We start from the raw sequence: 19,502 nt of genomic DNA, 5'->3' as shown, positions 1-19,502 counted from the left end.
GCAGCCCGGGAGCTCCCGCGCCCGCCGCCGGGTGATCGCAGACAGGCAGGTAGGCAGGCAGCTGAAAAAAACCCCCTCTGGGGTCCTTGGGTCCTTCCTGGGTCTGTTGTCGCGCAGGCCGGGAGCTCCCGCGCAGGCCGGGAGCTCACGCGCACGCCGCCGGGTGATCGCAGACAGGCAGGTAGGCAGGCAGCTGAAAAAAAGCCCCTCTCATGTATCTTTTATTTTGTTCTTTAATTTCTCTATACTTTGAGTTTCTTATATAAGGGAAAATCATGCTATATGATATTAAAATTTCCGTGTCTGGCATATTTATTTAACATTATGGTCTCAAGGAGGTTCTTCTGGGCATTCAAATCCAAGGTCACTGTTTTAGTTAGTTTCTCATTGCTGGGACAAAATATATGATCCAAAATTTAGAGGAAGAAAGATTTATTGTACCTCACAGTTTTTAGAGGTTTCTGTCCGTACTCAGGTTTAAGCAAGGGAGCAAAGTAGAGAGGCGTGGCTGTGCAGAAACAGTTCATGGCATGGCAGGCAGGAACCAGATTAGCAAAAAAAAAAGGAAGGATGTGTGTGTATGTATATACACACACACCCTTCTAGGGCATGCTCACAGTGAGCTACCTCTGTCTGACAGAAGTCCCCTCCCAATGTCACAATATCACATATGTCATTGGGTTGATCTAGTATCACACACCCATTATCCAGTCACCTCCCCAAAGACCCACCTATGAATACATGACATTTTGGGGGATATCTAGATGTAAGATATAACAGTCACGTTTAGGGCACAGTTTGCATCCTGGAATTACTTGATGTCTTCTTCTTATTGTATTGGTGAGAAAAATAGTGAATGAAGTTTTTAGGGCAGGAGTCCAGCCGTCTAGCCTTCTATAATAGTTTCTGTTGGCAAGGATCTTGTCATCTTGACCTTTTTGTCCCCAGGGGTAGTATTGAACTTATATATAGTATTTCTTATAAGAATCAATAAGAATTGACTGATTCCTCACTTTTCTGGGCCAGGAGGCTTCTGGATTCCCTCAAAACTCCACACTTGCAACTCATGTACCTTCTGCATTTTTCTTTGGTTCATAGGAAGTACTCAGCATGTGTCAGGGCCTGAGCCAGAAAAACTAACCCACATACTGAAAAAAATCTCTTTTTGGGGAGTATTTGATGCAATACTATCTATGTCTATGTCTACAGAATACTTTCAGTGTGTCTCATGTGCTCATCAGCTGCCAAAACAATCATTCCCCTATGTCAGCTGTGTCATCCATACATCATAACAACACTTCCCTGATTCCCAAGCAATTTTATAGCATATCACTTGCATATATTGCAAAATTTTCTTCAAAGCCTAAGAACTGTTTTAACAGTTTATATCTTGAATTGTGTATCATGGCACATGCATGTAATCCCAGCACTCTGGGAGGTTGAGGATGAAGGATTGTAAGTTTGAACCCAACCTGAATAACTTGTACATTTAATGAGAAAGCTTTGGGCTTAAGCCTCACATTCCACTATTATCACTTTTTAAATTGCTTATTGGTATATTTTAGGTACATATTAGGATCATGTTCATTATTGGGATTTTTTTACCTGTACATGCTGTATCTTGGTTCTTGTTTTCTCCCTTTCCCCTTCAATGCTTCCAAATCTTCCTATTTGCATATGCTTTGTGTTTTATTCTTTTGCCAGCCCACTTTCCCTAGTTCTCCCTCTTCTTTGAACATTTCTTTTCCTATTTCACAATGTCTTTTATAAAATTTTGATCCTCATTTATACCTTAAGATTTCTGCACCAGAGAAACTGTTTTGTATTTACACGTATGTTTTATTTATTTCACTTAAGTATATGGCTTCAAGGTGCACCCTATTAACTACAAATGTCTCTAGTTTGTCTTTTTTCTTTTTTGGTACCAGGGCTCGAACTAAGGGCCTTGCGTTTGTGAGGCAGGTGGTGGCACCACTGAGCTAATTCCCCAGCCTCACTAGTTTGCCTCTCTTTATGGTTGAGTACTACTCTATTTTCTTAAAAAGATATCCTTTTTATCCAATCACCAGTTTATGGACATTTGGGCAGTTTCCAAGACTTAGCTATTACAAACTGTGCTACTATAAACATGAGTGCACATATAATCCTGTGGTATGATGCTTTTAATTCTTTCAGGAACATATGCAGAAGGGAATTAACTGGGTCCAATGAGAATTTTAATCCTAGTTTTTGAGGAATCTCCACACTGATTTACACAATAGTAGTTGCAGTAATATATATTCCCAACAACAATGAAGAAGGGCTCTTTTTTCTTTATAGCCACTCCAGCATTTGTTATTCCTTGATTTCTTGATAGCAACCATTCTTTCTGGAGTGAGATGGAATCTGAGCATTGTTTTCATTTGCAGCTCTCAAATGACCAGAGATTTTGAACATTTGTTCCTTTGTTAATTTGCTGTGTCTATTTTTTCATTGGAGAAATGTTTATTCATTTCAGATGCCCATTTTTGGATTTCTTGTTTTAAAGTTTGGAAATCTGATTTTGAAAAGTTCTTTACATATTCTAGAAAATAGTGCTTTGTCTAGGGAACAGTTGGTAAAGTCTTTCCCCAACATTGCATGTTGTCTCTTCAGTCTGTTGGAGGTATTCCCTGAAGAGCACAAAATTTTTAATAGGATGACATCCCAATTGCTTATTCTCTGTACTAGTTTCCATGTGACTGAAATTTTGTTCATAAAATCTTTTCATATGCCCTTGTCTTTAACAGTTCTACATAATCTATCTTCAAGCAGCTTAAGAGTTTCTGTTTTAATATTCATGTCTTTGATTTACTTTGATTCTCGTTTAGTGCATGTTGAAAGATATGGGTGTAGTTTTAATTTTTGGCAAGTTGAACCCCAATTGTTCTGGTACCATCTATTAAAGGGGCTATGTTTCCTCCAGTGAGGGTGTTTGGCTCCTTTGCCAAAGATGAGGTGGCTGAGCATGTGTGGAGTTGTTTGTTCATCTTCTTCTAATCTATTCCATTGATACACAGGTCCATTTCTTTGCCAGTGCCATGACGTTTTTATCACAGTAGCTTGGTAACATACTTTCAATCTGGGGATATAATACCCATTGCCTTGTCTTTCCTTCCTAGAATTGCTTTTGCTATTGTAGGTCTCTTCTGGTTTCAAGAAAATTTTTGGTTTGTTTTCTTTACTTCTATGAAATATGCTGTTGGAATTTCAATCTCTATTGTGTTGAATCTCGATAGCACTTTTGGAAGTATGGCCATTTCCAGTATGGTTTTTCCACTCAAGAACAGAGTATGTCTGTGCATTTTTTGATATCCTCTTCAATCTCTCTTTAAGAGGGGTGTAATTTTCAAAGTAGAGATCTTTTATTTCCCTTGTTAAAATGATTCCTAGATATTTTAACTTTTTGGGTGCTATCATGAAACGAGTTCTTTCCCCACTTCCCTCTCAATGTGTCTGTTATTCATGTGCAGGGATGCCATTGATATTTTAATGTTGACATTGTTTCCAGCTACTCTACTCAATTTTGTTATTAAATCTAGAAATGTTTTGATGGAATTTTTGGGGTCTTCCGAACAGAATATCACGTTATTCACAAATAATGGCAATTGAACTTCATTTTCTATCTTTATTCCTTTTATTTATTTCTCTTGTCTAATTGCTGTGGCTAATATTTCCAGAGCTATACTGAACAGGAGCTGTCATAGTGGAATCCTTCTCTTGTTCTTGATTTTAGTGTGAAAGATTTCTGTTTTGACCATTTGGCATGATGTTGGTGGTTAATTTTTTATACATGGCTTTTATCAGGTTGAGATAAACACCATGTATTCAAATTTTCTGTAGGCTTTAAAAATCATGAATGGGCATTGGACTTTGCAGAAACACTTTTTATGTGTGTATTAAGATGTCCATACAGTATGTATTCTTGATTCTGTTAACACAGTGTATAACATCGATTGATCTATGTGTGTTGAACCAATCTTTCACCCCTAGGATGAATCCTACTTGGTAGGGGTGTATGACATTGAGACTTTTTTGCATTTTGCTTCTGATTATCTCATTGAAGATTTGCGCATCTATGTTTATTAGGGAGATTGACGTGTAGCTCTCTTTTTTGGTTGGGTCTTTCTCTGCTTTCAGAATCAAGGTAATGCATGCTTCTAGGAATGAATTGGGGAGTAGTTGTTCCATTTCAATTTCATTAAAAGAGTTTGAAAAGTAGTGGCATGAGCTCTTCTCTAAATTTCTTGTAGAATTCAGCAGGGAATCCACCAGGACCGGGGTCTTAATTGTCGATAAGTTCTTAATTGCATTTTCAATTTCATTGATAGTTATTGGGTTGTTTAGAATTTTTATATCTTCTTGATATGTATCTAGGAATCTGTCCATTTCTTCCATGTTTCCATTAGTACAGGTTCTCAAAGTAGGTAGTGATGATCCTCTAGATTTCTGCTTGCTGTGTTTTAATTTTACCCCTTTCATTCCTAGTTTCAATTATTTTTCTCTTTTTTCTTTTTTTTTTTTTTTTTTTTTTTTTTTTTTTTTTTTCCTGGTACCGGGTATCTAACTGAGAACCTTGTGCTTGGGAGGCAGGGGAAGTGCTAATGACACAAATCACTACCCCTCCTTTTTTTTATAAGGTTGGCTAAGGGTTTGTTTGAACCCTTATTTTTTATTGCTTTTCTGTGTCAATCTCTCAGTCTCCACGTCATTGATTTCTGCTCTGATCTTTATAATTTCCTCTCTTGTATGAGCTTTGGGTTTGTCTTGCTCTTCTTTTTCTGTAAGCCTGAGTTTCACTGTTAGGTTGTTTATTTGAGCTAGCTCTGTTTTCTTCATATGGACAGTCATTGCTCTGAATTTTCCTTGTGGAGCTTCTTTCATTGTGTCTCCTAAATTCTGTGGTATGTTGTGTTTGCACTGTCATTTAATTGTAGAAGCTGTCTAATTTTTCTTTAATTTCCTCTGTGACCCATTTATTTTTCAAGAGGGTCTTATTCAATTTAAATGTTTTTATAAGGTTGTTTTGGTTTCCTTTGCTTTAATCTCTGATGTCATTGTAATATATTCTGACACTATGCAGGGGATAACTTTAATTCCTTTGCATTTACTTAATCATGTTCTATGAGGTAATATGTGGTCTATTTTGAAGAATGACCTGTGTGCATCTGAGAAGAATGGCTTTTCTGATTTTGTGGTATGGAACACTGTAGACATCTATTAACTCTATATCTTTAAAAATTTGGTTCAGTTATAATATTTTTTGTAGAACTTTTGTCTGGTTCATCTACTTTTGACAAGGGGGTTTTCTATTAGTACTTACTCAATTTTTTCATGTCAATATTTTTTATATAGTTGGGTGCAATAGTATTTAGTGCATATACATTTATGATTGTCACTTATTCCTCTTGTGTTGTTACCTTTGCCAAGATGGAGTGACGTTCTTTATCTCTCTTAATTAGTTTTGGGCTGAAATTCATTTTGTCTCCAAATAGGGTAGCTATCCCAGCTTTTATTCCATAGCATGGAGTATTGTTTTGCATCCTTTGATTTTCTCTCTATGATTTCTTTTTGAATTATATGTGTTTCTTGTATGCAGCATATTTTGTATCTCGCATCTTGATCCATTCTGCCAATCTATTTCTTTGATTGGTGAATTGATGTCATTAATACTGATGGTTATAACTAATATGTATTGACTAATTGTCATGATATTTTCTTGTTGGCTCCTCTTTAAAAATTTCCCCCTTTGCATTTAATTTCTTGCCATGCCCCATGGCTTCATTCTGTTGGGGTTTGTTATGTTTTAGTCTACATCATTTTTTCTATGATATTAATTAGAATTGCTTGAAGTGCTGCTTTTGTATTCAGGAAGTTCCTCAGGGGTTCTTTGTCATGAAGGTATCTTATTTCTCCATCAGTTTTGAAAGATAGTTTTGTAGTGCACATCAAACTGGTTGGTGTTTGTTTTCTTTTAGTATTTCAAATACTTCACTCAAGGCTCTCTTTCAGTTGAAGGTTTGGTTTGAGAAGTCTGATGTGATTCTGATGGGCTTTCCTTTATATGTCATTTGTTTCTTTTCTCTAGCTGATTTAATATTATGTTCTTCTGTTGAATTTCTGGGATCTTGACCATTATATTCCTATGTGTAGATCTTTTTACTCAAGGCTAGTTGGAGTCCTATAAGCCTCACTTATGGGTAGGCCAAGTTCTTTCCCCTTGTTTGGAAAGTTTTCTGCCCTGACTTCTTTGAACAATTTTTTAACATTTTGTGCACTATCTCCCAATTTGTCACTGCCTCCAATCAGTCTTACGTTATTCTGGTTTGCATCATCTCATGGCTGTTGTATTCATTTCTCATGGTTCCTTGTTATTTTTAAGAAATCTCTCCTTTTGTAATCAGTAACCACAATCCTAGCTTCTATATCTAATATTCTGTCCTCACATTGGCTCAACCTGCTGCTTCTAACTTTAAATGGAGTTTTTAATCTGGATATCTGTTTGAATTTGTTTCATGGATTCCATTTCTTTCCTATGCTTTGTGTTCATTGCTTCCATTTCTGTCCTATGCTGGGAGTTCATATTTTCCTTCATTTTCCTGAGCTCCTCTCTCTCTCTTTTTAAAAATCTGTATAAGTTGTAATATCACTAAATATGTCTTTCATTCTGGTCTCCATCTCTATAGCTATCTAGGAAATTAAATATGCTTTGGTTTTCTCTAGAGCCACAATTATCATGGTATCTAAATCAATATTTTTATTAATATAATGAAATAATGACAAATCAAATTTGAGTGATGCATGGCTCTAAATTTTAGGTAATTTTTAGCCTAGTGGAGTGATAGACAAGCGAGTTCTTAATATTAATAAAGCAGAGAATGATGCTTTGTCCTTGTCTCTAACCTGACTTTCACTGCTCTGTGGAGCAGGAGAGAAAAGGAACAGTTTTGGAAATGACAAGGAGGAAGAGGTGATAAAGAAAAATAATGATGAAAGTGATGTGAAAAGAAGAGAGAGGAGATCAGAAGGGTAGGGAAAACTCATTTTTCCTTCTTCTTTATCAGTGAGCATCTGACAAACATAAGTGTGAGTGGAGGTGGGAACACACTTTTTCTTATCATTCAGTCTAATTCCTATATGCCTTCAAAATAGAAGCATATCATCAACTAGAATGAGATTTTAGTGTTTAGAAGTTTATTTTCTGTCACACACATTCACCCCATCTCATCTTAGCAGGAATAGAATCTCCTACGTGGTAAGAGTAGTGGAAAGGATCTTTAGGCTGTAGTGCGTACAGTGAAATAAATAAAGCAGGATTTCAGTGAGCAGCCCACAAAATATCATGTATACTCTGAGTGGAGGGGTTTCGCTAACAAATCCAAGGTTGTAGCTCTTATGTATTTGTTTCATTCACTTATTTAGTTTTTAGTTCTTATGATTATATTTAAATTTTTATTAGTCCATGTTTACAGTACACAGTGATTATAGTTAATCATGCAAAGGTTGTGCACATAAGAACATTTCTTTCTTTAAAAAAAAAAACAATTCTTGATTGTATTTTCGGTGTCCTTCCTCATCTATCCCTCACTGCATTTGTTTTCATGTACTATTTCCCACCAGGTTCAGTAAGAAGAACAAGGAGAACATTGACCCTTACATATACATGCCCTTTGGGAATGGACCCAGGAACTGTATTGGCATGCGGTTTGCTCTCATGAACATGAAACTTGCTCTCATCCGAGTCCTGCAGAACTTCTCCTTCCACCCTTGTAAAGAAACACAAGTCAGTGAATTAACTTTCTGTATAAATAGTGCTTTATTGGGAGGTGTGTTTCTAAAAAACAAATATGTCTGAATGGAAAAGTGAACATGCTTACTGACTTTTTCAGGATTCATTCTATGGCAAGAGGATCTATTTGATCTATATGATGTAATCATACAAAATTGAAGGGTCCTTGAGTTGTGCTAATATAAATCTCTGTGCAAGTATAAAGCAGAGCTATAAAGATCATGTAGAGTTTATGAAGTTGAGATGAATGCATTGTGCAAAAGTTATAAACTGCAGTTTTATGTCAGCATGGTTTCTGAGTGGTGCTCTCCTTTACTAGAACTTACAGAAGCTCTCATGTGACAGTGGATCTCAACCCCTGGCTCTACCTTGAAATCCCTGAGGAGATTAAAAATATCCTCATGCCTGGGTAATTTTAGATATCCTAAATGACTTCCACCACTCAGGGATATCCTAGTTATTTGAGAACATATTTCAGGAGCTCTGCTCCTGATAAACTATGTAGTTTTTACATCCTCATCATAAGTATAGGGATCTTCATGTCATTCTCCTCCTCATTGTGTTCTTATCTTCAAGTCCCAATCCCACTGCCAGATGTAGGCCATATCCATTTTGACTATGACCCATTTATTCCTCTGCTCTGTTAACAACTGCTGCAGGATGTTATCATTACCAACATTAATACTTTGCCATTAAACCACACAATTTGTTTCTCTAGTCTTTTGCTGTATTGGTGAATGTCCTCCTTCCTTCTATATTACCTCATTTTATTCGTTGTGTAAACTCCCAACGATTCCTTGCAGAAACTTAGCCCACTGCAAGCATTCAGAGAATGTTGAAGAATCATTTGTTGTTATATTGGAGATCTTAATACGTTTCAAGTTATTTTAATTTAAAAATTTTAGGGCCAGGGATTTAGCTTAGTGGTTCCACCACCTGCTTTGCAAGTGTAAGGACCCACGTTTGATCCCTGGGACAAAAGAAAAACAAGGAAAAATTTAGTAAATGGCATTTGTACATGTGCACATGTGTGTTTATATATCTGTCCGTTACCTGGGAAACTATTTAGTAGAGTAAAATCATAAGATGGTGTATATATAAGATTTGAAATACCTCTCCTGAAAAATAACAGTGACAATGAATAATATGAACAATGACTGATAAGGTTAATCTGAAGTTGTGACTGCATGTAATATGCAACACCACTCTATAAACAGACTTTATTCTTGGGAGAAAAGCAGGGTAGCGGTGGTGATTATCTCATATTTTGGCTTTAGAGTAGCTATGTAGGTGACCTGTAAATGTCTGCAGATAGAAATAGTCTAGGGAGAAAGCAGGACTTCGGCATGCCTAGGATGGATCACAAACTCCATGGTAAGCTCCTAGTCACTCATAAGCTGGAACTTCTCAATCTCCATAATAATTTAGAAAACATGCCATTTGCTCTACTAACATAATAAACTTACTCTAAGACTTTGGCCTTGTCACTGAGAAGAATAGAGAATATGGATCTAATTAGTCCAAGTGCTGCAGAACTGAGACATTCCTTGTTTGTACTGTTTTTGGAAGTGAAGATGAAATGCAAAGAATGAGAAGCATGATACTTCCTTAAGACTTTTCAGAATTAAACTTTAGAATTGAGTATTGATTGACCAAATATTGAAATGTACAACAAATACCTACTTATAATCATCTTGGAAAATTTAACAACATAACATTAATTTTATAGAGCCCATTAAAAACATTTTTCCAGTATGCAAAAATACGTTTAGAATTGTTAAAATTTATCTTTAAATTTTTAAGTGAATAATGCACAGAAGTCAACATAATTGTCTCAGCATCTTATCAAACAGGTGCTCAGTAATTTACTGTATGAACATTTAGATGAATGCTTTCATAGTCAGATTTAAATTTTTTTCAATTTTATCGGTACATATTAGGTATAACATGAGAAAATGGCAACAAAGACTTTGTAAATAGGGAAGGGTGGAAACGTTGAAGGGAAGGCAGAATATGGGGAAAATAAGAATGAAGAATACACTATGTGAGCTGGGTGTGGTGGCGTACACCTGTAATTCCAGCACTCGGGAGGCTGAGGCAGGAGGATCCTGTGAGTTCGAGACCAGCCTGGGCTACATAGTTAGCTGCAGGTCAATCTCAACTACATAGAGAGACCCTGGCTCAAAAAACCAAACAACAAAACAAAACAAAAAAAAAGAATACACTATGTAAAGGTACAAATCTCCAACGATGAATACCTAAAATGTACCAATAAAAGTCACTATCAGATCTTGACATAACTTACCGACTATGTTTAAGAAATCCAAGATTAATGATTTAGAACTGGCTTTTATGTGTTTGCATAGTATTATTCACTGAATGTGTCATTTCCATTTTGATTACGTGATTCTTGGTGTTTCATTTATTGCTTTTCAATATCCTCATTTTATATTTTCAGATCCCTGTGACATTAGGCAGAAAAATTCTTCTTAAGCCGGAGAAAGCCATTATTCTGAAGGTTCTGCCAAGAGATGAGGCCATAAGATGAGTCTGATCTTCCCTGGGGACTTCCTCTGTGCTCTTTAGGGAGACTTTAATTTACTCTTTAATAAAACCCATATGAAGATGAGATAAATAAACTGCTCTTGAAAAACTATTAGAGCTTCAGTACACTCTTTGAACTTGCTCCATATCTGTATAGATTCTATCTGTTGTGAGTAAATGAGTGTCATACCTGTACCTTGACCTTCTTAGTTTCTCACAGGACTATCTCCTTCTATGCCTAGAGGGCACCATCAATTCCATTTGAGCTGATAAGAGGAGGCATTTCTCAGTAATTTTATTAACAATTTTTAATGAAGATGAGAATCCTTGCTGTGACTTTAGGGTAAACTTTGTATGAAACATATGTAATATTCTGGAAAAATTCATTACTTTAAAATGTACACAAATATATCTTTTGAAAATATGCACATTAAGAGGGAAGCTTGAGAACTTCAGGAGAACCAGAAATGATATTCAGCCATCATCATAGTCACTGGTCATGTGGGTCCTTTCTCTGGTCCCATTGACTTACTAAGATAGGTGGGTGTTATTCCTCTGATTTTTACCATTGTTTGGAAAGTATATCCATGATTTAATGGTACCATTGTGAAGTATTTGCTTTTGTGAAACTCAAATGAGGCATTCATTACTTTATTAGTTTTGATTTAGCATCATCTTTCCAGATGTTTCTGGGAAGCAGAAAAATGTCCTTCCTTCCTTTTTTCCTACCTTCCTTCCTTCCATGGAATGGAGCACAGGAAAGTGCTAGGTATGCACTTTAACATCGAGCTACTTCCTCAGCCCTAGAAACATATTTCCTTTGTATTATATCATCAACTTCCTGATCCCTTAATATAATCAAAATTCAACAACAACAACAACAACAACAACAACAACAACAACAACAGGATCAAGAAGAACAACAGGAAGTACAAACCAGCTTTTGATCAGGTGATTTGGAGCAAAACTGAAAGAATTTTCCAAGTTCCTTTAGCAACTATAGTCATAGAGATTTTTTCCATCTTTATTGCTCTTTTTCTGCCCTATCTGTGTAATCCAGTCCTGAATCCAGTAGGTAAGGCACAACATGGTGGCCACACAGTGGATTGGAAGAAAGAGTCATGGTTGGTCCAAGTCAGACCAAAGTCGATAGAAACATATCCACATGCAAGGGCAGCCTAGCATGGATCTGATAGCCTCAGCAAGGTGGGAAAGGGTGCACACCAAGAGGAGTCCTGGCACCAGCAGCCATTGCCTAAATAGGCTGCAGAGAACCCGAGTGTAGTAAGGAGACATCTATGAATGAGAAGGGACGGATGGAAGTTGGCTCTGTGAAAAGAAATCTATCAAATATATAAATGTACCAATGACAATGGAAGCCTGGTTTTGCACTGTTGGTGAGGGGAGTCACTGACTCAAAAAGAGAGAAAACTGGAATAAATGTTGTAAAGTCAGACTGGAATGGGATGTTTTATTGCAAATCCACACTTTTCTACAGAGATGTACATTAGACGTAGATTGTATGTGTGAATGTGTGTATGTATACCAGTTTTTAGGTATACAGATTGCTATTGTCCCATTCAAAGAACTGGATGGGACAATTGATGAATATGAAAAGTTTAATAATTATTCAGGGGAAAAGAACAAGAAAAGAAAAAGAAGGAACGGAATAGAAATGCTCAAACGCAAAAGTATTGTGAAAACTAAAGTTCTGCAGAGTGAGTGTGTGCCACTTAAAGCAGGAAAGAAGTTTGCTCTGATGAGTGTATGGTGGGCTGGTGACAAGGCTCACAGAAACCATGAGCTTAATGAACACAGTCCTTCATTTGTCCTGACCTGACATCAGACGCCAGTCATGCGATCAAAACCCCACTTGGTCTCATGCCAGAAGAGTGATATTAGGTGCAGGGCTTGGCTTGATCTCAAATCAGAAGAAGTGAAGACAGCGTTCTCTTTTTTTTTTCTTTTATTGAGTTTCTTGGTACATTTTAGGTATACAGTACAGTTACATTCATTATTGGTATCTTGTACCTTTACACGACAGGTGGTCTTGGTTCTCATTGTTTCCCCTTGTCCCTGCCCACTTTTCACCCCATCCTCCACTCCCCATTCACAAACACTATATTTCTATTGTTTCATTTTCTCATATTTTTCCCTTATTACCTTTCCCCTACCCTTCCCACTTTCCCTACAGCTTTAGCCCTTTTCTTCCCATTTCACAATGTCAGTTATCTCATTAGAATCTTATGTTCTATTACAGTTTATTCACGCCAGAGAAACTATTCGGTATTTACACGTGTGATTTACTTATTTTACTTAGGAGCATATCCTCAATACATATCCATATTCCTATGAAGGAGTCTAATTTCTCATTCTTTATAGCTCAGTAGTATCCCATTTTATGGAATTCTCTTATTGGTATCAGGTGCAGCACTTGGACTCTGTTATATGTATGTGTCCTGAATCTCTGGGATTAATAGGTCTCTGTGATTGAAAGTTCCTGCCCAATTGTCCCAAGTACTGCTATGCCTCAATCTCCTGGCTGATTTCCCCTGGAGAGATATAAATCCTCATAATTCTTTATGGGCTGCTAAGGAAGTGGAGGTCTGTGTCTTCAGAAAAGTTACCTCTGGCTGAAAAGAATTGTAGGCTCTTCATATTGGGGATTATTTACTCTAATTTAGGATGATGGCTGGTCTGAGGGGAGAACCTATCAGAAGACAATGAGAGAGGAGTTTGTGTGTGTATATGGAGAAACATTGAGCTTCCTGTTTAACAGAAGAGAGCTTGGTGAAGCAAAATGGGATAAAAGAGACTACCAGTGTCTATTTCTGGTGACTTGACTTTACTGTAGGTAAAGCAGAACTGGAATCTTGCTTTGAAGAGGAGCCTAATGTCTTTTAGTGGTTACAGGGATCTTACTCCTGGGAAAATTTGAGTGATTTTTTCCCATTTAGGATTTTAAAGATTAATTTTATTGGTACATTTTGGTATACAATATAGTGACATTAATCATTGGAAATTTGCACCTTTACATAATCCCTCTTGGTTCTTATTTTCCCCCATTCCCCTGGCCTCCCTTCAACTGCTCACTTCCTTTTTAAAAAAGACTTTGTTTCCAGTTTTTCATTTTCTCATATTAGTACTTTTCCCTTCTTTCCATTCCCCTAACCCTGCCTTTTCCCCTTGCACTTTGCACCGTGTCTTCCTATTACACATTATCTGTTATACTTTTTAGTCCTTAATTGCACTTTCAGTTTCTACAACAGAGAAACTATTCAGTATTTACATGTATGTCCTATTTATTTCACTTAAGAATATTGCATCCTGGAACCACGCCTGCTCCTGACCCAGCAACCATCGCTCAAGCGCCGGGAAGTAGGCCAGGCCCCCATCCAATGCAGGAAGGAGAACCACGCCTGCTCCCGACCCAGCAGCCATCGCTCCAGCGCCAGGAGGTAGGCCGGCTCGATCCACCACGGGAAGGAGAACCACACCTACTCCCGACCCAACAGCCATCGCTCAAGCGCCGGGAAGGTAGCCGTGTGGGCGTGCCTGAATCCCCATAAGCCCTCTCAGTCCTCCTGACTGTGCAAGTCTTTGGACCTACTCTGCAAAGACAGAGGTGGTCATCAAGGGTATTTTTCTGAGTTCCCAACTTTGTACATCTTTAAAGAAAGGGCGTGGGAAACCTGTAATTGAACGTTGCGGAGTTCAACCATTCAGAAGGATGGGGAACTCAATCTGGGCCTTGCAGCCCGAGGTCAGTCAGCATCATGGGGTTCAGCCATCAGCTAACTGAGATCAGGGGTCTTGCATCCTCACTCTGTCTGAGCCATTAAATGGTAAATATACTATATTGAAAAGTTTGTTCACTGCAGACATGTTCTGGACTGCTTCTTGATTTCAATTTAATTCAAATGATTTAAGGGTGATAGACTAGTGACTACCACAGCTGGTCAGTGTCCAAGTTGTGCTTGATCTTAATGTGTTGCTGATTGTATCAGCTGGAGTAAAGCATTGCCGTTGATTTGATTAGCTGTTTCCTGTGATGTTATGAAGATGAGAATGACTGTGGGTCGTTACAGACACAGAAGCTAGGGTGCAACTATATCAGGAAGATTTGGGTGATAATCCAGAGATTAAACCAAGGACAGTCCGACAACAAAAATAAAAATGAGAAAACACTTAAACAAGACACAAGGACAGACTTCCAGTTCACCAATGGCAAACAGTAGGGCAAATGAGGATGAAAAGGCTGATAGTGAACCACCAGGTCACCCTGAACTCAAAGCACAGGAAGTAACAAAACAGGTCAATCAGGCTCTAGAAAAATTCAAAACAGAAATAATTTCCCAGATAACCATGGAGATAGTGAGCAAAATGGAAGTCGTGATTCAAGACTCTAGAGCAGAAACTGACAAAAAAATAGATGAGCTCAGGACCAAGGTAGAGGCCATGAAGGCCCAGCATAAGAAAGAAATGGAAAAAATAAACGCCCAACATAGGAAAGAAATGGAATCCATAAAACAGATTCAAACAGATATCCAGGAGATTAAACACTCCATTAAAAGTGTACGCAACAGAATAAAAGAATGTGAAGATAGGCTCTCAGATATAGAAGATAAGATTGCAGTCAGTGACCATGAAAAGAGGGGTCTCTTAAAAACAGTAAGAGATCATGAGAAATCGATCCAACAACTCCTAGATGATGCAAAGAAGAATAACATAAGACTCATAGGAATACATGAAGTAGCAGGAGAAAATACAAATGACTTAAAAAGCTGTTAACAGAATTAATGACAGAAAACTTCCCAAACAGAAGGGAAGAATTTGACATTCAGATAACTGAGGCATATAGGACCCCAACTAGCTACAGTCAAAAAAAGTCTACACCTAGACATATAATAATCAAGATCCCAGAAACCCAACAGAAGAACAAAATACTACAAGTAGTAAGAGAAAAGAAACAAATCACATACAAAGGTAAGCCCATCAGAATCACAGCAGACTATTCAACCCAAACCCTTGGGGCAAGGAGAGCCTGGAATGAGATATTTCAAGTACTAAAAGAGAACAACCTCCATCCAAGACTGAAGTATCCAGCAAAACTCTCTTTCAAAATGGATGGGGAAATAAGACACTTCCACGACAAAGAACACCTGAGAAACTACTTGAATACCAAACCAGCACTACAAGCAATTCTAAACAAGATCCTAGAAAAAGACAATGAAGGCAACAACACCATGAGGCCCAACAGAGCAACTCAAATAGACAAGGCAAGAAATTAAAAGAAGAAGGTGAAAAAGTAAAAAGAGTCAACAAAAGTCCAATAACATTTCAATAATGTCAGTACATATCAGTTATAACCAGCAATGTCAATGGCCTCAACTCACCAATCAAGAGAAATAGACTGGCAAAATGGAATAAGAAGCAAAATCCAACAACATGTTGTATACAAGAAGCACACCTACTGCAAAAAGAAGCCCATAGACTGAAAGTGAAAAGATAGAAAACAATTCTCCATGTGACAGGAGCCCAGAAAAAAACAGGGGTAGCAATCTTATTTACAGGTAAAGTAAATTTCAAACCAAAACTGAATCTAGTATTATTGATGTAGGACAGTACTGTATCATGCCTCTATGAATTTAAAATATCTAATACCTGCTTTAAGATACATAGTAGGGACTGTGTTTTATCAGAGCTACATTTAATGTTATTACTCTAGAATGTTCTCTTTCCACATGATGATTAAGAGGCTAATAGAAAAAATGGTGCCATGCCACGACCACTCCAGTGGAGTCTGCGTGACAATGCCGGTCACCTGGCAGAAACCAGACCCAAGGTATCGTCCCCACGGGGTTAAGCCTCCTGGAAGTCCTTGGCACACACCGCATGCGAAGTCAGCTGTGAAGAGAATAGCTGGCCTCTCTGCCTGCAGTTTGGGGACATTGGGTTCATTTATAATTCTGTTCTATTTTGTCTTTATTACTATTTGTTCATTATCTGTAGAATTGTACTCTGGGCCCAGGAAAGATCAGGAACAATTACATGTTCCTAGAGATGGGGAGGGGTTGGGGCACAAGAGGACAGGCGGCCAAAGTGCTGACCCTGAGCCCCAGACTGTGAAGTCCTGAAGGTGATCCTGAAGGTGACATGCTGAAGCCAGTCCTTTGTTTTACAAACTTCCCCTTCTGACTGCGTATAGGTGTGGTCTTACCTTGATTTAGTGGTCTTAGCTTTTGTGATTGTATATAGGTGTGGTCTTACCTTGACCTTGTGGTTTTAGCTTTTACAGTACTATTGTCTATCTTTCTCATGCCTGCTTGTGACTGAAATCACTCTTGAGGTGTGCCCTTGAAACTAGTATATATACACCTAGAGTTAGAAATAAAATTGCAGCAGCTACTACCTTCACTACTCAGTGCTGTGTGGTTTCTGACTGTTGCCGCCGAACCTGCTCCCACCTTTCTGAAGATCCCTGTTCTCGTGAAATCCAGTCTTTGCTCCCCTATGGTCGGTAGCAGTGCCAGGTACCACAACAGCAACAGAATTTTGCTGTTGTCTGGATATTATTTTTCTTTGTTTTTTTTTTTAATGGAATGTGCTGAATGTCTATAATTTTGTTCAGATGACTGCAGAACCTGAAAAAGCTGTTGCTGCTATCGATGCATAACATACTATTATTAGTCTATACACACACACACACACACACACACACACACACACACACATATATGTAAAGTGAATTTTGGGAAACTTTAACGGTGCTGCCAACTTTGGAAAAAGTCATCCCAATTTACTGTGTTGACTTGGCATTGTAAGAAATGGACAACCATATTGGTCTAGAAATGTTAATTTATTTTTTTTTTCTTTTTCCGTGTGCACAGGGGTAACACATCGTACTAAATATGTAAGGTCATATCTACGTGGGTTTGATTACAGAAACTAATAAAGTATTCTATAAATAATGAAAAAAGAATAAGGTAAGACTATAAGAGCGAGAAGCAATTTAAATATGTTCAGGGACCATTTTCATCTCCAGAATTAAGGATTATTTTGATGTTACATCATTGCCTTTTCTCTTTTACTTTACTTTTTAGTTTTATTTTAGGATTCCCTATTTTTAATGTTCATACAGAGATTTCTTTAACTGAAATACCGAATAGTTTCTTTGGTGTGAAAAACTATAATAGTACACAGGATCCTAATGCGATAATTAATAATGTGAAATAGGAAGCAAAGGGCTAAAGGTGTAAGGAAAGTGGGAAGGGTGGGGGAAAGGTAATAAGAGAGGGGAAAATATGAGAAACTGAAAAAATGGAAATAAAGTGTTTGCAAATGGGGAGGGGAGGAGCGGGTGAAGGAAGGGCAGGGACAAGGGCAAAAATGAGAATCAAGACCTATTATGTAAAGGTACAGAATCCCAATGATGAATGTTTATACCTAGATTGTACCGATAACCTGAATAAAAAGAAAAAAAATGCCAAAAAAAAAGAATATTGAATCCTTTTGTCAATAAAGGTCTCTAATTTCTCATTTTTTATGTCTGAGTAGTACTCCATTGTATTAGAAAAAAACATAGTTTCTTTATCCAGTCCCAGTTAAAGACAAATTGGGCTGTTTCAAAGTTTTAGCTATTACAAACTGTGCTGCTATGAACATGGATGCACATACATCACTGAGGTACAATTTTTAAAATGCCTTGAGGAAGATACACAACAGGGGAATAGCTAGCAGAAATGGGACTTTCAATCCTACTTCTCTGAGGTATTTTCATACAGATTTCCACAATGGTTGCACCAGTGTATACTCCCACCAGCTGTGGATCAGGATTCCTCTTTCCCTACATCCCCACCAGCAATTACTATTAGTAGATTTCATGATAGCAGCCATTCTGTCTGGAAAAAGGTTGAATCTCAGCCTTGTTTTCATTTGCATCTCTTGAACGGCTAGTGATGTTGAACTTTTTTTTCATATGTTTATTTGTTATTTCTACTTCTTTGTCTGAGAAATGTGTGTTCATTTCAGATGCCCATTTTTGGAATTGGGTCTTTAAATTTGGAAGGTCTGATTTTTTAAGTTCTTTATATATTCTGGATAGTAGAACACTGTCTGAGGGACAGCTGGAGAAAATGTTTTCCCCATGTAGTGGGTTGTTTCTTCACACCGTTGGTCATTTCTCTTGCTGTGCAGAAGATTTTTGCCAAGAAGAGATCCCACTTTTTGATTGTGCTAGTTCATGCACAATGGAGGTTTTTTTCATGAAATATTTTCTAAAGCAACATCTTCCATCTAGTTTAGTGTTTCTGTTTTAATATTTAGATATTTAAAACATTTTGTTTTTAATTTAGTGAATGTTGAAAGAGCAGGGTCTAGTTTTAATCTTTGGCAGGTTGAAATCCAGTTTTTCCAACACAATTTATTAAAGGACTATCTTGCCTCCAGTCAGGATGGTCGGCTCCTTTGTCAAAGATGAGGTAGCTGAGTACATCCGGAGTGCTTTCTGTATCTTCCAATCAATTCCACTGATTCGCAGGTTTGTTTCTTTGGCAGTACCATGCTCTTTTTAACACATTGGCTTCATAGTATGGATTGAAGTTGGGAATTGTGATACCTGCTGCCATGTCTCTGTTGCCTAGGATGGCTTTTGCTATTCTAGGTCTCTCTTCTGGTTCCAAATGAATTTTTGGATTACTTTTTCTAGTTCTGCGAAATATAGTGTTGGAATTTCAATCAGCATTACATTGAATCTGCATAGTAGTTTTGGTAGTATGGCCATTTTCACTATGTTGACTCTTCCTATCCAGGAGCAGGGGATGTTTTCCATTTTCTTATATCCTCTTCGATCTCTTTTTTAGAGTGCTGTAGTTCTCGGTGTAGAAGTACTTTGCTTCTTTCATAATAAGATTGATACCTAGATACTTCATTTTTGGGGGGCTATTGTGAAAAGAATTGTTTCCCTAATTTCTCTCTCAAGTGAGTCTGTTATTTGTGTACAAAAAGGCTATTGATTTTTCAGTGTTGACCTTGTATCCAGCTACTCTGCTAAAAGTGTCAATTAAATGTAGCAGTGCTTTGGTGGAATTCTTTGGGTCTTCAATGTAGAGTATCATATCATCAGAAAATGACATTTTAACTTCTTCCTTTC

The 19,502-nt window shown here is 37.5% G+C and overlaps 1 protein-coding gene across 3 annotated transcripts in view; it reads left to right on the top strand.

Moving 5' to 3' along the window:
- Positions 1-10,464, top strand: part of LOC104854352 (cytochrome P450 3A14) — a 35,066-nt gene extending 24,602 nt beyond the window's left edge. Inside the window, exons 12-14 of one of the 3 annotated variants that reach the window (XM_019205821.2) lie at positions 7,639-7,801; positions 8,127-8,216; positions 10,266-10,347. In XM_019205821.2, coding sequence (XP_019061366.1) covers positions 7,639-7,801; positions 8,127-8,180 — 217 coding nt within the window. In that variant the 3' untranslated portion in view covers positions 8,181-8,216; positions 10,266-10,347. Of the gene's footprint in view, positions 1-7,638; positions 7,802-8,126; positions 8,706-10,265 lie in introns of those variants that run through there. The other 2 variants (XM_010612845.3, XM_010612846.3) reach the window with 2 other exon arrangements.
- Positions 10,465-19,502: the final 9,038 nt, after the last annotated feature.

The sequence above is a fragment of the Fukomys damarensis genome, unplaced genomic scaffold (assembly GCF_012274545.1).
Source record: "Fukomys damarensis isolate Sample0158 unplaced genomic scaffold, DMR_v1.0_HiC HiC_scaffold_17, whole genome shotgun sequence".
Classification (NCBI taxonomy): domain Eukaryota; kingdom Metazoa; phylum Chordata; class Mammalia; order Rodentia; family Bathyergidae; genus Fukomys; species Fukomys damarensis.
Note: the sequence above shows the minus strand (reverse complement) of the source record. Positions and strands in the feature narration are given on the sequence as shown.